At 50.8% G+C, this 16428-nt stretch overlaps 6 protein-coding genes across 6 annotated transcripts; 3 read left to right on the forward strand and 3 right to left on the reverse strand.

Moving 5' to 3' along the window:
* Window positions 1-620: 620 nt before the first annotated feature.
* Aspvir_008706 (25S rRNA (uracil2843-N3)-methyltransferase) lies at window positions 621-2108 on the forward strand (the record flags this gene model as incomplete). Its single annotated transcript, XM_043271874.1, has 1 exon — window positions 621-2108. The coding sequence occupies one exon, from the start codon at window positions 621-623 to the stop codon at window positions 2106-2108; it is 1488 nt and encodes a 495-aa protein (XP_043127809.1).
* A 291-nt stretch (window positions 2109-2399) lies between these two features.
* On the reverse strand, window positions 2400-3298 carry phb1 (prohibitin subunit PHB1; the record flags this gene model as incomplete). The annotated part of the gene is made up of 2 exons (XM_043271875.1): window positions 2400-2918; window positions 2975-3298. 2 exons carry the CDS (start codon window positions 3296-3298, stop codon window positions 2400-2402), a joined length of 843 nt encoding a protein of 280 aa, XP_043127810.1.
* Window positions 3299-3561: 263 nt separating this feature from the next.
* On the forward strand, window positions 3562-4266 carry Aspvir_008708 (ubiquinol--cytochrome-c reductase subunit 8; the record flags this gene model as incomplete). The annotated part of the gene is made up of 4 exons (XM_043271876.1): window positions 3562-3593; window positions 3764-3789; window positions 3963-4140; window positions 4212-4266. 4 exons carry the CDS (start codon window positions 3562-3564, stop codon window positions 4264-4266), a joined length of 291 nt encoding a protein of 96 aa, XP_043127811.1.
* Window positions 4267-5880: 1614 nt separating this feature from the next.
* On the forward strand, window positions 5881-7369 carry Aspvir_008709 (spermidine synthase; the record flags this gene model as incomplete). The annotated part of the gene is made up of 5 exons (XM_043271877.1): window positions 5881-5911; window positions 6153-6333; window positions 6405-6552; window positions 6605-6845; window positions 7089-7369. 5 exons carry the CDS (start codon window positions 5881-5883, stop codon window positions 7367-7369), a joined length of 882 nt encoding a protein of 293 aa, XP_043127812.1.
* A 299-nt stretch (window positions 7370-7668) lies between these two features.
* On the reverse strand, window positions 7669-10215 carry tktA (transketolase tktA; the record flags this gene model as incomplete). The annotated part of the gene is made up of 6 exons (XM_043271878.1): window positions 7669-7782; window positions 7847-9210; window positions 9281-9575; window positions 9632-9716; window positions 9771-9913; window positions 10162-10215. 6 exons carry the CDS (start codon window positions 10213-10215, stop codon window positions 7669-7671), a joined length of 2055 nt encoding a protein of 684 aa, XP_043127813.1.
* Window positions 10216-11991: 1776 nt separating this feature from the next.
* facB (C6 transcription factor FacB/Cat8) lies at window positions 11992-14826 on the reverse strand (the record flags this gene model as incomplete). Its single annotated transcript, XM_043271879.1, has 5 exons — window positions 11992-13140; window positions 13204-13561; window positions 13627-13907; window positions 13970-14283; window positions 14337-14826. The coding sequence occupies 5 exons, from the start codon at window positions 14824-14826 to the stop codon at window positions 11992-11994; spliced, it is 2592 nt and encodes an 863-aa protein (XP_043127814.1).
* Window positions 14827-16428: the final 1602 nt, after the last annotated feature.

A 16428-nucleotide genomic window follows, 5' to 3' on the forward strand; every position in this document is an offset into this window, starting at 1 on the left:
TTCCAGCCTTTGTTCTACTTTCCCATTTCGGTTGAGATTACTGACGAATCTCTTTTCTCGGCATGCCTTTTAAGCGTAAGAGTATGATGCTCTGTTTCAATTTCTTGTCCCTCGTTGATGTCCGATTGTTATTATGGGCAAGCAATGCCGTTGCATTTACTTCTGGTCATTCATTTCTTAGCCTCTTTTCTTCCTTCTAATCTCTGGCGGTCATTTGCGCATTCGCCAACATCGTTGCATTGACGGTGGTGGCCACATTACATGAGCGCTTCTGTTGTTTCTTGTCCCATGATGGATATGCCTCTCGCATTCATCCAGGCTTTTCAATTATCTTTGGCGTTACAAACTGCACATTTGTGAGGCTACATGTCAGTGAATCTACACTCCAATCGTCGTTGTCAAATACAAGACATTTACATGTCGAGAGCTTTTTTTGAGGTCGATTGAGGGCCATGTAGTTCTTGGGCGTAGATCTGCATTACGAATTACGTCACGTCTGTTTCCTGCAGACTATCTTAGTTCGAATGTGATACTCGTTTCAAAATGTCAAGAAACTGGATGAATATTATTAACGTTGTAGAGAGTAGACCTGTCAAGCCGACATAAATTTAAATCGGTGGATGGCGGGCCGAATACCAGGCCAAAAATTCATAACCAAAGCCAGCCAACAAAATGAAACTCAGCAACCCAATCAAAAGCCGAAATCTGCAACAATATTCAAGGACATGGGACCACCAAGATCAGGTGCTTCAAAGAAATCCGCATCAAAGAACCCCCCAGGCCGTGACAGTCGAAAAGAAAAGAAAAGGCCGCAGCAGAGCAAACAGGAAACGGCACCGTCACGGCATGACCAGACTGGTCAGGATGGGAACCAGATCGATCTCTCCGCCACCATCCCGCTGACACTCCAGCAACTGCTGCTGAACGTATTCAAGACGGCTTTGCTTCCAAGTGACGGGCCGCATGACCATGACCATCAAAATGAATATAGAGCACAAACGCCGAGGGCTGAGACTGACAGCGAATCCCAGGCTCAGACGACCGCCCCCGCTGGAAAAGAAGAACTAGATATCAAGTCTCTGGTCCAAACTATCAAGTCCCATTTGTATAATCGGGACTTTGACTCGGCCTTTGCTGATGCCGATGAGGACCTCCTGCGCGCTTATGCGCTGCGTTGGAGTGCGTCCCGCGCGCTGGGGTATGCGGGGATCTTCAAGTCTGTGTTGCGGACGTTGCTGTGCGGGAGTAATGGAGCTCAGATCCGGGCCCAGGCGAAGGAGACGAACCATATCGTCTGTATTGGGGGCGGAGCCGGTGCAGAAATCATGGCGCTTGCGACTGCCTGGCGGGATATGATGGACGAGACCGCGCTCTCGGATAGTGTTGGTACGGTTTCGTTAGAGGACGAGAGCGGCGGGCAGTGTCAAAACCAAGACAAAGTTACGACTCCGACCTCGTCGCCGCGGCCAGGGCTGGCTGTTACGGCTGTGGATATCGCCGACTGGTCGAGTGTCGTGGACCGGTTGGCGCGGACGATCCGGTCTCCCGCTGTTCTGGGCACAAAGTCGCATCCTGCGCCATTACAGTCGGAGAGGGCAGACAGCTTCGTCGTTAGATTTGAACGCGCGGATGTCCTCTCGCTCGCTGAGGAGGGATTAAGGAAGATACTGCATTTAGACGACGCGGCGGCGCCGGCCCGCACGGTCCTGGTTACGCTCATGTTCACGCTTAACGAGCTCTTCTCGACGTCTATGGCCAGGACGACGGAGTTCTTGCTCCGCGCGACGGATCTGTTGGCAGCGGGGACTGTCTTTCTGGTTGTTGATAGTCCGGGTAGCTATTCGACGTTGAAATTGGGGAAGTCGGCGAAGAAGGACGCGGAGGCGGATGGCGCCTCGGCGGCGCTGCAGGAGAGACGGTATCCGATGAAGTTTCTACTAGATCATACGCTATTGTCGGTTGCGGCGGGAAAGTGGGAGAAGATCTATGAGCAGGATTCACGCTGGTGGCGGAGGGATGCGGCCAGGCTGCGGTATTATGTTGGTGAAGGAGCAGGGTTGGAGGATATGCGGTTCCAGATACATGTCTATCGCAGGTTGGCTGATTAGGGACAGGACAGCCAGATCACTCTATGTGGGGGCTATGAGATAGGGTTATGACAATAATACCATATGTGGGACTTGTAGAGAGGAATGGATATACTATTGCTACAAGTAAAGACTATGAGTAAAGAGAAACAGAGGAACAACCATACAGCATCAATTCGCCAGGAGATCATGCAAGCCCAAATCCCCATCCTGTTGGAATAAATGAGATCAATACAATAAAATGTCACATTGGGTGACCGGCCTCGTGCCTTGTTTTCTTCAAGCACCCGGACTCCTTCATCCCCTCATCCCTTAATTTCTCAGACCCAGCAGGAGGCTTGTGCTCTTTCCACCGTCCTTGCCTTCGTTGCCTGGCAGGTACGTGACGTTAGGATTATTCGACAGCGTCTGAGCAATCTCCTTTGTGGCATCGATCCGACGAATCTCAACAAGACCAGTACCGGCCTTGGCGACGGCCTTGCTGATGATCTCGGCACTCTCGGCTTCACCTTCCGCACGGATAACGTTCGCCTGGCGCTCCTGCTCGGCTCTCTCGACGATGAACCGGGCACGCTCGGCGTCCTGCTGCGCGATCTGCTTCTGCTCGACGGCCCGTGTGAACTCCTTTCCGAAGGTCATGTGCGTAATGGAGACATCTTCCAGGGCGATGTTGAACTGTGCGGCACGCTTCAACAAGTCGGTGCGGATACGGTTCGAGACAGCCTCTCGTTGTGTGATGAGCTCTGCGGCGTCGAACTGGGCCACGATGGCTTTGAGGACTTCGTTTCCGATGGAGGGGAGGACACGCTCGTCGTAGTCGGTACCGTAGGTCTGTCCTACATGTGAGAGAATGCCTCGGTTCAAGGCTTCGAGCAGTGTGGACTCACCTGGTAGATGACCGGGAGCTTCGGGACATCAGGGCGATGCAAGACTCGCAGGGTCAAGCTCACCATCTGCAAGTCCTTACTTCCCGTTGTAGTGGAGATGTTGCGAGGCTTGGTTCGAACATCATAGACAATCGCCTTCTGCAGCCAAGGGATCAGGAAATGTGTACCCTCGTTGACGACCTTCTCCTGGACACCGCTCAATCGGTCGAAGATGACCGCCCGTGTTCCACCGCGGACGTCGTAGATGGAAGCGTTGAAGATCATCGCACCCGTCGCCACGGGAATGGCGAGCCGGTAAAGATTGTACAGACCGTTAGCCGCCATGATGGATGAGATGGAATGTGATGGGAACGGAGTCGTCAACACTAATAGAAGGTGGTCGTGTACTGCGGTCTCTCATTTGATGATGTCGGGCTTTTCGCATGCTGACCCAATCGGGACTAGCGCCGGACGCAGGGCCAAACCTCCCAACTTCGCCGTTTTGGCCCGAGTCGACCTCGTCTGTCTTTCTGCTGCTGCTTTCGCCCTGTGCTACTCATCAACGCTTGTTTTCTCTGCACTTTTCGGTCCTTCCGGCAATCTTAACAATGGGTGGTCATCTTGATCCTAAGAGCGGAGTGTAAGTTCCCTTGAATTGCGGTCTCAGGCGGCTTCCATATCCCTACGATCCGTGGGCGGTTGTATTCCTTCATCAGAGGAGGAAGGCGGCTGTCGACTCTTCTTTTCGTCCTAAATAGCCATTGACGCAATATTGATTTATTGGATGCGCTGACAATATGCCTAATGTAGTTATCTCGGCGACTGGGGTGACATGGGTAGGTTTATGGCCCCCGACCTCAACTTGTGAAACATTTTACTGCATCTCGACCGGCATTCGGATTCCAAAGACGCTTCGAAGCCCTGAGTCTGCTCCAAGCAAACTTGATTACCGCAGAATGCGACATGCGATATCTCAGCCTATGCTAATACTTCGTTTCTTGCTCCTTAGGCTGCACGACTCCCCAGCGCATTGTCACCTACTCTCTGTCTTCCAACCGTCAGCGCCCTCTCGCTGGTGCTTTCCACGCTGCCATCTTCAACACTTTCCGCAGATTCAGAGGCCAGGTTCTCTACGTCGTTCCTCCTTTCGTGGCCGCCTACGCCGCCATGAACTGGGCTATTGAGAGGTATGCGTCCACTTGCGTCTCACTGCGCTCTTTGGGCTTCAAACCAGTTGCTGATTGTCGCCTTTGTCTAGAAACGAGTACCTTAACTCCAAGCCCGGTCGCCTGGCTGAGGGGGCTGAGGAATAAATGGATGCCTTTTCTTTACCTTGAAAATGGAAAGTAGGATTTGAATCAGGCCGTGACGTCAGGAGGAGGGTACTGTGTGATTGCAATGTACAGTAACTAGAAAGCAATCAATTGTTCTTGTCTGTCTAGACTGCTTTTGGTAATGGCCGCGTCTGGTTGTTGACTTTAAATCGGCATATTCGGCTATCACCGCCATGGATACATCGCAATTAGCACTAAAAGATGTTTGACAGAATGCTACTATATTGTTCAATGCTCGATATACAGAAGGAAAGTATGTAAGAGGTTGAGATATGACAGTCTAGTTGACCTCCATAGGCAATACCTAAAGTAGTATGACTTTAGGCGAACTCTTATTGGCTCAGTTCAAGTCCTTCGCAGTCGCCTGATTTCTCAGGCTTTCTTCTATACTGTGAGTGCACCTCTTAACTGCATCTTTGAAGGTTCTACGAACTCCAATTAGGCTGCTGAGTAGTTATTATAGCCATGTGACTGCGCAGCGGTACAGTTCACATGGTTGGTCCAGTGGCTGGGTTTGATTTCAAGTCTGATCAGTTTTGGCTGATGTCAACCTAGATTCCTAAGATGCGCTCAAACGAACCCTCTCGCTGGGGCATACTATCCCATCAACTGCAGCGGTAGGGCCCGAATAGCCCGGACGAACCCCTGCATCTCTCCTCAGAGTCTGTTGGTCACATACAGACGCCTCTGTTTTGGCGGCAAATAGGGATGTCTACGGGACTCGTAGACGCCTACATATTGAGGGAGCGGTCAGACTTTGACGGGTTGAAATCACATCCGAAAGATCGTTTGGACTATATTCCAATTCTGCATGATCTGAGAAATGGGAATGTAGATTGTGTACACGTTTCTTGCTGCTCGTGGAACGAATCCCGATCCACCTAGATGCTGAGGAGATACTACACTTCCAGGAGCTGCAATCAAGAGACATATCAAATTCATGGAGCAGCTTGCGATTGAAGGTGCGTGTGTTTAGGGCTAAAGAATAATGACGGACGAACTGCCATAGGCATTTGGACGATGAAACGGTTATCTCCGGTCATTGAGGTCTTATTTTTGACAGGACGGGTGCCGCTTATCGCAGTATGAGGGTGTCATATATGCAGCAGAAGATAGTCGGTGCCATAACCGTCAATGTCACCAAGAAAGGGGAGGGAAACTAGCTAGCTATAGAAAGAGAAGCTGGTCAGAGGAGATGTCAAGAGGAAAAGTCATATACAACTGTGTATACATACCTAAGGTACTATGGAGTATCCGCAGTTATTGGAGTACTAATACGTAGTAGAAGGGCCCCACCGTGCCCAAGAAATCTCTCTTGGCCCATCAGAACAGAATTCTCAAGGCAGAAAAATAGCACAAAAGGGTAGACTAAAAGAAGTGAGGGAAAAACTGCCCACATCTCAAGTCCCATCAGGCAGTCAGGCACCCAGGCCAACATTCCGACCCCACTCCCGCATGCGCTTCTTCTGCTTTTCTTTTGCTCCAAAGACTTCATTTCTTTCTTCTCCTCTGCGCCCGTGTCTTGCTTCTCCCTCTCCGTCCTCTGTCCTTCGTCTTCATTCTCCTTGTCGACATCCCTTCCACTCCATCACCATGTCCGAGATCACTCACTCCACTATCAAGGGTATGTTACTTTTCCTTCACGTATCGTCTATCGATCTTTATCGGTGCATCACCGTCAGCCCCTCCATCACTTTTTCCAACTACCCCGCTTCCAGCACATCGCCAATAATTCCAATCCTATCCACCAATGGGTTCTCTCCAACCTCAATATACCTCAATCTACTTTGATTCGACATCAATTGCTTTACTGAATCGCTTGTTTTGTGTGTTGTCTTGAATCAATTCAGCTGACGACACCTCAGATGGCTGGTTCTCCGAGCAGTCGGATATGTGGCCCGGCCAGGCCATGAACCTCAAGGTCAACCAGATCCTGCACCACGAGAAGTCCAAGTACCAGGATGTCCTTGTCTTCGAGAGCACCGACTACGGCACCGTCCTCGTTCTGGACAATGTCATCCAGTGCACCGAGCGGGATGAGTTCTCGTATGTTTTCCCGCCCACCGCGCAATGTTTTCCGGCAGCTTCTAATCAAGCTTTCTTCTGTGTCACTGCAGGTACCAGGAGATGATCACTCACCTGGCCATGAACTCCCACCCCAACCCCAAGAAGGTTCTGGTCATCGGTGGTGGAGATGGTGGTGTCCTCCGTGAGGTTGTCAAGCACGAGTCCGTCGAGGAGGCCATCCTGTGCGACATTGATGAGGTATATCCTATCTACAATAGATCTGAATGATGTCGATCGCTGACTTGTCAAGGCTGTCATCCGTGTCTCCAAGAAGTATCTCCCCGGCATGAGCATCGGCTTCCAGCACCCCAACGTCAAGGTCCACATCGGCGACGGTTTCCAGTTCCTCAAGGAGCGCAAGAACGAGTTCGACGTCATCATCACCGACAGCTCTGACCCCGAGGGTCCCGCCGAGAGCCTCTTCCAGAAGCCCTACTTTGAGCTCCTGCGCGATGCTCTCCGTGACGGAGGTGTCATCACCACACAAGGTTGTTCGTCGCCTTTCCTTTCTCTCATCTGCCCTTTGTCACTTTACCCTCTCCTGTCATCTCCTCTTCTTTCCTCGCCTTTCTTTCCTCCCCGATTCAACCCCCATATCTTTGTTGTCTGTATCTTTACCTGTATCTGTATCTGTTTCTATGGAAAAACAAGAAAACGAAGCTGACTGGTCTACGTCCCAAACCACCCGACTCCCCACCCGGGATCGGTTTGGGTTCGTGTTTTACCGCTCACAGCCGAGAACCAATGGCTGCATCTGTCTCTCATCACCGACCTCAAGAAGGCCTGCAAGGAGGTCTTCCCCGTCGCCGAATACGCCTACACCACAATCCCCACCTACCCCTCCGGCCAGATCGGCTTCATGGTCTGCTGCAAGGATGCCAACCGCAACGTCCGCGAGCCCGTCCGCTCCTGGTCCCGCGAGGAGGAGGAGCGTCTCTGCCGCTACTACAACCAGGACATTCACCGGGCCAGCTTCGTTCTGCCCAACTTTGCCCGCAAGGCTCTGGATGCGTGAATCAAAATTACGGTTAGCATGTAAATGTAATTACTCAATGAAAATGATGTTCTTTACGATATCGAGCTTTTGGATTTGCTGTGTATTCTCTTAAGGGGCGTTCATACCGACTACTACTCATGAGCGCGATGAGCGACTATACTATGACATAATTTTATTTTGATCCTCTAAATCTAGAAGAGTTTCACCAACAACCATGGGAGATAGGACCGATAAGACATTTAAAAGTAACAGAAATTCGTCGAGCCGTAAACATGACACTAAGAAAGGAAATCCATCATGACGCTAACGCGAGACTTCTACAGAATCTGCTCAAAGGCACGGTTGATGGGCGAGCGCACGGGCTGGCCCTTGTAGAAGTCGATGGTAGCAAGAGCACGCTTGCTAATGCCCTCAGGAGTGAACTCGAATTTCTAGAGAAAAACAAGTCAGTACTGGCGTTTTCTTTATCAAGTGATAATTGAAGTCGAGTCTTACCTTGTAGACCTCCTTGTAGGGGCCGGAGGCACCGAAGCGGTTGAGACCGAACTGCTCGTGAGAGTAGCGCTCCCAACCCATGGTGGACAGAGCCTCAACTGACAAGACGGGGATGCCGTCGGGAAGGACCTTGAGTCTGTAGTCCTTGGGCTGAGCATCGAAGACCTCGAAGCAAGGGACGGAGACAACACGAGCGACGATGTTGTGCTTCTCCTTGAGGTAGGTGGCCGCCTCGATACAGATGCTAACCTCGGAACCGGTGGAGATGAGAGTGATGGTGGCGTTGGGGGCCTCGACGACGGGGTAGGCACCCTTCAGAGCAGCCTCAATGGTCGAGTTCTCGAGCTGAGGCAGGTTCTGACGAGTGAGGGCGAGGACGCTAGGAGTGTGCTTGGCGGTGAGGGCGGAGTAGTAGGCAGCGCTGGTCTCGTTGCCGTCGGCGGGACGCCAAACCATGCAGTTAGGGAGGGCACGGAAGTGAGCCAGAGTTTCGATGGGCTGGTGGGTAGGACCGTCCTCACCCAGACCGATGGAGTCGTGGGTAGCGATGTGGATGACGCGCACGCGGGAGAGGGCGGACAGACGAAGAGCACCAGCGGCATAGGAGACGAAGTTGAGGAAAGTACCACCAGCGGGGATGATGGTGCCGTAGGCAGCAAGACCGTTCATAACAGCAGCCATGGCGTGCTCACGCACACCGTAGCGGATGTAGCGACCGGACCACTCACCGATGCCGTAGACCGGGGGCTGGAAGTCGACGGCGTTCTTCCAGCGGGTGTTGTTGGAGCCGGTCAAATCAGCGGAACCGGACAATAGTTCAGGGATAACATCGTGGATCTTCTCGAGGACAGCCTCAGACAGCTTACGAGAGGCGACGGCAGCGTCGCTGGGCTTGTAGGTGGGAAGGCTCTTCTCCCAGCCCTCGGGAAGCTTGCCGGAGAGACGGCGGACAAGGTCGGCGTGCTCGGCCTTGTACTCGGTGGCGTACTTCTCGAGGAGCTGATTCCAGGCCTGCTCCTTGGCAGCGCCCTCGGCGGCGTGCTTGTGGTAGAGGTCATAGACCTGCTGAGGAACGACGAAGCTCTGCTTGGGGTCGAAGCCGAACTTCTGCTTGACACTCTCGCAGTCATCGGCCTTGAGAGGGTTACCGTGAACACCACCGGTACCCTGGAGCTTGGAACCGAAACCAATGGTAGTCGTGAGACGGATGACGGTGGGCTTGTCGGTGACCTTCTTAGCCTCGTTGATGGCGGCCTCGATGCCCTCGAGGTCGTGGTCACCATCCTTGACCCACACGGTGTGCCAGCCGTAAGCCTCGAAACGCTTCGTAACATCTTCGGTGAAAGCACACTTGGTGTCACCGTCTAGATAAAAAAAAAAAAAATATCACAATTAGTAATTGAGTTATATATGTTACTTTCCGCAAGAACTCACCGATGGAAATGTGGTTGTCATCATAAATGGCAATCAAGTTGCCGAGCTTCAAGTGACCGGCCATGGAGGCAGCCTCGCTGGCAATACCCTCCATAGCACAGCCATCACCGAAGAAGCAGTATGTGTAGTTGTTGACGAGATCATAGCCAGGCTTGTTGAAGACGGCGGCGGTGTGAGCCTGAGCAATGGCCAGACCAACAGCGTTGGCGAAACCCTGACCCAGAGGACCAGTGGTGACCTCAATACCAGGGGTGTCGTGAGCCTCGGGGTGACCGGGAGTGATGCTATCAACTTGCTACGCAGGATTAGCAAACGCTCGTTACTTATTCGATACTCACGGAAGAATCATACTCTGAAGTTCTTCAGGTCGTCCATGGTGACATTGTAACCGAAGAGGTGGAGGAGAGCGTATTGGAGCATGCAACCGTGGCCGTTTCTGATGAAGAGCATTAGCAATTAAATTCTTCCATTCTAGACTGAGGAAGCTTACGAGAGAACGAAACGATCCCGGTTCAGCCAATTGGGGTTCTTGGGGTTGAAGTTCATGAACTTGTTGAAGAGGACGTGGGCCACAGGGGCCATACCCATGGGGGCACCGGGGTGACCGGAGTTGGCCTTGAAGGTGGCATCGACCTGAATGAGTGATTAGCAAGTTGCTTCAACCAATTTGCTTTCCATGCCATGAAGGTGGAGCTGAGATATAGCTTTTTGATGAAGGAAAAACAGCCGTCATCCGAGCTTGTCCTCGACACTGAGCGGGGTGTTCCGCGGCCAGCTGTCGTTACAAGTTGGAGACAGCAGCATCTCAACCATCACCACCACCATCGACTCGGGTATTATAGAGATATGGCGTTATGGAAGGGGAACCAGATAGAGCATACCGCAAGAACACGGATCGTGTTGATAGCCAATTGATCCAATTCGGTGTAACCCATAATTGCTAACTTTTTTTTTCCGGAATGTTAGATGATGTAAATGAAGAGGGGAGATGGGGAGGACGGAGAGGAGATGGTACTTATTAAACAAACTTTCTTCTGGAAATCTTTTCGATGAGGGTTTCAGGAGAAAGTGAGCGAGAGAGAGAAGGAGCAAGAAAAGGTTGCAAGAGAGGAGTAGAGTAGAGTAGAGAGCTATGGCGAATGCTTACTACGGTTGGAGGGGGACGAGACAAGACAAGGTGGGGGGGTGGTAGGATGGAAAGGGAAATGATGTCGGCGGTGGGGCAGCAACTCACCGAATGCTCGATTGACGTTGTTGGGATGGTCAGAATTCCGTAGCCTTTGGGTTTTCCGACATCCATGATTTGCTATAAAGAGTCGCCTCTGATGCATCATAGCTCAATTGGTGCATTGGAGTTGCTTTCTGCCAATTGATACGAAATAGAGAGAACACAGCTTCATCTCTTTTTTGTCGTGCTGTGCTGGCTGTTGAGCTGTGTAGCAAACCCCCACTCCAGCTATCACTGTCCATACCTCAGGCATCCTCTCCCGCGGAGTTTTGCCAGTTTTTGCCATGCAGAGTAAGCATTTAGCATAATAGCAATAGTTTACTATATTTTAGATAATCCTTATCAATCTAGAACCTTAGGTACCAAATGAAGAGCCCTTCAGGTCATCAATTGCCGTCGCCTACTTAGACTCACAGAGAGTCAAGCAGCAAGCCCCCCTAAGGTGATGACATTAACCGACGCCGATCATCGGGCAATTCGTCCACTGCAAGTATGAATCTCTTCGCCGGAATAATCTATTTGCCAATACTTTCCCCTCCAATGCAATGCGATATCCTCAAACTTCCACAACGAAAAGGCAATACCGACATAGCAACGCAACACAGTCCTCCGGGAGCGAGTCTCGCTATGTCTTGACAATATTCCGTAGATATTAGTAACCGGCACCGTCGAGAGCTCCAGAACTATGCTGCGGTCCGGAGGACGCTGCTCCGATCTATTCTTCTACAGTACTCCGTACTCCATAATTTTTCCATGAATTCAAGACCAGAGATGCCACGGGTAAATAGGTAGAAGATACTGCTGGTCTGCTGATTAGAAAAAAAAAAAAAAAAATTTTGATTTTTTGTAAGCGTTTTGCCTGCCATTATTATTATCAGACAATTATCGAACGAGATATCAACCGCTTTGCAGTTGCAAATGTGATTGTCATACCTCAGCCAGTTGTCAAGAATTAGCCATCACATGTATCTATCTACCACCTGCACCATGAGATGGCAATCCAGCCCCAGAAGATAAACAACAAACAGACACAATTGATCTACAAGGCCAACCTACCACAGTCCCCAGAACCTCCAGGCGCCTAAGGTACCTGGGTAGGTGTCTCGTCTGCAAGTAGTACCTAGACGGGCTTGCCCGATTCGACCAATCCGGTGCCTCTGGAGCTGCCCATACTTGCGAGCGTCCCCAAGTATGCATGGCCTATGAGACGGTGATTGAAACGGCGCAGGATTCATATACAGAATCATTGCTTTGAGGAACATCTAATATAAATAACAATGAAATAAGTATGACCTTGATACCAAGACCATTTCAAAAAATGACTTAAGATGACGAAAAAGGTGTCTACTCAAGAGACTCAACAAACCACAAGACTCCAGAGACAATAGGTATCACGGTGAAAAGAAAGACATATAAAAAGAATTCGCCTCCCTGATCGCGCCCAATTTATATAAAATCCTTCACGTTAAAAACATAACAAGTCTCAGACGGCCAGCCGTCGGTCCCAACCGTGAGTCATTCCATATTCATCAATTTCGTCGTCCACTGCCGGGATCATGATGCCCCGGAATGGGTCCAAATCGTCCAGAGGCAGCTGCAAATCATGGTATGCCAACCTATCTTCGGCACTCATGCTTTCGTCGGAGAAACTGAGGACGCTCTGCGGCGCCGGGTTGACCTCGTGGCCTGGTAGCATGTCGCTGTTGCTGCTCGCCGACCACGCTTCAGGTGACAGACCCGGAACATCCTTGGTCGACGCAGACGGCGCCATGGGACTCTGATCCGCTGGAGGAGCGTAGCCCGCAGTCAAAGAAGCAAATGGACCACTGTCCTCACCACATTCTTTGCCCCCGTAGATGCCAGTAAATATGTTCGAATAACCGTGATCCATGTCACTCAGAACAAATTCCCAGTCAGCCATACTCATCGCACCCGCGGCGGCATTCGAGGGAGCCGAGCTCGACACGGTCTGTGTGTGCTCATGTGCCATAGATGGCGACGTGTAGTAAGCCCTGTTCATGGACTGTTGTGGAGCGGGATAATTTTCAGATGGCAAGCTAGCCCGACTGGGAGATCGAAGATGACGATGAGGGGCACCAATTCTGGTACCCGAAATGGTCGCTCTGCGTGACAGCGATTCGGTCGGCTGATTTGGCGCCTCATCGCTAGCTGACTGTGATTTCAAAGACTGCAGCTGCTTCTTGGGTGACTTGACCGGCTTCTGTGCGGGTGCGGACATGGACTGGATCTTGACGGGGGTTACGCGCTTGTCACCGTCGAAGGAAACTAACAGACTGGCTACCGAGCTGAACTCTGCTGCCGCTCGAGCCGACTCGGGCTCGAGCTGATCAATAACCGCGGTAAGCAACTTCTGGCACTCCTTGAGGAGCTTGCTTTCGCGTTTGAGCCCCGTGTTTTGCCACAAAAGACCTAAACCAGAAGTGAACACCAGCTCTTTCCGGTTGATACTGATCGAGAGACAAAGACGCCTTTCGTCAAGCAGCTGGAGAATCTGAATAATATGCTTGCAAGAGTCAAAAGTAGCCAGAATTGATGGAGAGCGAATATGTTCTTCGCCAAAGCAGACAGCGGGGCGATGAATGAGAGAACGGATATAGTAGTAAACCAGAGACTGGGTGAAACGGATGTTAGCTTACTTGAACAATCGGTGTGAGCGACAGCCTAGAAGACTTACCAGAAGAGGCGATCGGCTGCTCGTGATGTTTGTACTTGGTTTGTCCTGTGAGAATTCGAGGCGTAGGTGAGCAGGCAGGGCCTTTACCCATGCGTCCAATTGCTGGGAAACCGAGCGCATCTTCGACACCAATACCTCATAACCACCGTCCGAAGGGAAAATATACTCCAGCGCGTTGTTCAGAACTCGAGATGCCCCGAATAGTGCAAGGGCGCTCGAAATACGGGTCGACTCGCCCGGCAGAGTCGGCAAGAAGTCGGTCTCCGTGACATTCTCATCATCAACGTCCTCGGGGTATTCAGTACGGATATCCTCTTCACGTAGGAGGACTGGCAAGCCAGTCAAAGCAGCGGTAAGACTGCGGCCATGTGAGCAAAGATTCCCTCAAGTTTTCCAACTATCGAAGAGAGACTGTGAACTAACCGATCAAGGACATATTGACACCAGAACACCTTCTTACGAGTCTCGGCAACGAGCGGGTTGGAAGAAAATCGCTTCTGGCTCTGGTGGAGCCTTAGTTGATGGCAAAGGCCAGCAGCCACGCCACGATAGCGTAGGAGACCTGCGTAGTCCCCCTTTGTCATACAATACATCTGAGCAAGGACGTAGCACTGCAATGTCGAGATAGAAATGCTGCTTGACAGAGTCTCGAGGGTTGATGACCAGTTATCTTCGAAGAAGGTGGGATCCTGGTTCGTTCGTGACTAAACCTCCTGTTAGTTCCCCAAGTCTGTCTCCAACTGCAAGCCCAAAAACAGGTTCTTACAGTAGAAGCAAGAGCAGCAATCCCGAAAATCAGGTTCAGTTGCACCATGTCATGTGTAGTGCCCTGCAGAGACTCTGTGTTCGATAGATACTTTTCATAAGCTTTGAGTATGGTCGGTCGATGGACGACGGGGTACAGAGGCGCCCATTCTTGGAAGAAGATATTGATGAGTTGGTCAGAGACAAGTCGTGGGGCGGTCTTTATGGCTTGGTCAACGCGAGCATGAGAGATGGCCGGAGGCGAGGCTGTCAGAGCCTGAGTTGAAATGCCAGAAAGAGGCCGTCCCTGCTCTTTGAGTTCTTTTGCGAAAACATCTAGACAAAATTAGCAGGGTGTTCCGGTACCACACCGAATGTAATTATCGTACCTAAAAATCCTCGAGCAGTCGAAAGACCGGCACACGGACTATCAAGTGGCCCAGTCGAAGATGGCAATTCAGGAATCCGAATCGCTTCTTCGGCAGCCTCGGACACCTTGGGGCGAGTAGATTCAGCAGAGGACGGTGATTGAGACGTAGTCTGAACTCTTTGTTGCGAAGCTGGCGAAAAAGAGTGTATACGTGACAGCACATCGATCTTCTCGTCCTTCTCGTCCAACAGATTCTTCAAATCCCTCACTTCCGCCTCCAAGGCCCGCACTCGTTCTTCCAGTGATTCCGTGTATCCTCGAGGAAACGCTCGACGGCTGAGTTTGTCGCTTGTCTTGCACTCGAAACCGACATTTGCGCACTGGGTACAACATGGTCGAATTCCGTCGCAGCGAATCTTCTTGCTTCTGCACCGATCGCAGGCCTGGGCTATACGACTTTGCGAGCCGTTGCCGACCTTGATCACTTTCATAGGGAGAATTCCAGGCATTTTGGCTGGATGCTCTTAACGCATCTGCCGCCAATAATTGATGCTTGCGCTCGAAATGGTGGTTAACGCCAAACAAGTGCAGGGCCCGGATGATATCCGTATATAGTACTCCCTAAGGTTAGGCGACGATCCAGATATTGAAGTCGTGATAGTTGTCTCGCATACGAGATGTTAAGAAGAGTGTAGATTAGAATCTCTGCATAGATGTCTGAGAAGTAACGATATATTGTCAAAGAGACAGAGGAGTAGTGGCGGTAGTAAGACGACGACAAGAGGCGTGGAGAGGAGACGCAAGACAAACGGGGGATCGAGCCTGTTTGGGGATAAAGTGGGAAGAGTAACAACTTTTGACTACCGAAATGGACCGAGTAATAAGCAGTGCGTGACAGTGGCATCACGCATTTCCTGGAGCATGTCAGGGGACAAGAGGCAGCCATGTGGGGGCTACTCTTAAGCCGGATAGCCAATAGCAATGGATGTTTTACTGCATTTCACTTGCTCAGCGGACACCGAAGATGCAACCGCGGTTAGTCGATACCGTATTACGCTTACGGCTACTCGATGAGGTTCTATCCTGGAGATTAATTGCTGACTTTGAAGAGTATCTTGGTTATCGGCAGTTCATGCCTCTGTTCGGATACAGATCTGGTTCACCGTCATGCTGCGATCATTTTTTAATCATGGAAACAGAGAACGACAAGTTTTGTGGAGGCGAATCTTGGGGGAAGGACTCTAGAAGTATGGCAGACGCCCTCTTTAACATTTCTCCATCAGACATTATGCTTATGATGCGAAGCCTCATGGTTTCAAGGTATGCCTTGAATCCGTGAGTCTATGACTATTGCAAAGCCGCTAAAACCCATAGTTCCAGCAGTAGTCTCCCTTTTTAGGCAAGAATGGACCGACGCTCAAGTACAAATACGGATGATCGTCTATGATCCGTCCAATGACTCTTTTTCTAGCTCCATTAAGTAGATCGTCATCCGCCCGTTGACATATCACATAGAATACATAAGACTACTACAACGATTCAGCCCATTCCATGGGAAGAGCTCTCAGCAATTCTGATCTTAAGATGCTTTGCTTGACTGGCGAGTGTCGAACTGAAAAGGTGGAAGGCTTGACTCGAGGGGTATCATGAGCGAGTAGCCTTTCACCACTCACATGTGTGTCTTTACGGCCATGGGGGAAATTATCACGGCTGATCCCGCCGAATTATTCCCTAGAACCCTTATAGTCCGAAGTATCCGCGAGGATTCTTCCCCAGAATATCATTAATTTACGCACATCCTCTCTTCCAACTTCCAAGCCTTCCTCTAATAATACGAGCAGCAGGTACGGATACAAGAACATTAAAGGGATCGCCCCGAGTGTTGGCCGGCATTTGACTCACTACCGTGCTCTACTCGGAGTGAAGATTCGGAACCATTTCACTGTTAAAGTTAGCTTGCCACTTTTTGAGCCCCGTCCGTTCGCAGCTGGAGAAAATCGCGGGGGATCCCCGTGGATACCATCGAAATGCCGATATGATTGCTCATTGCTGTCCTGAAATCCAATAAGATCAGAAGGCATCATGCCAGCGCTCAAGTTCAGTCATGCGAT

The sequence above is a fragment of the Aspergillus viridinutans genome (genome assembly GCF_018404265.1).
Source record: "Aspergillus viridinutans IFM 47045 DNA, scaffold_7, whole genome shotgun sequence".
NCBI lineage: Eukaryota > Fungi > Ascomycota > Eurotiomycetes > Eurotiales > Aspergillaceae > Aspergillus > Aspergillus viridinutans.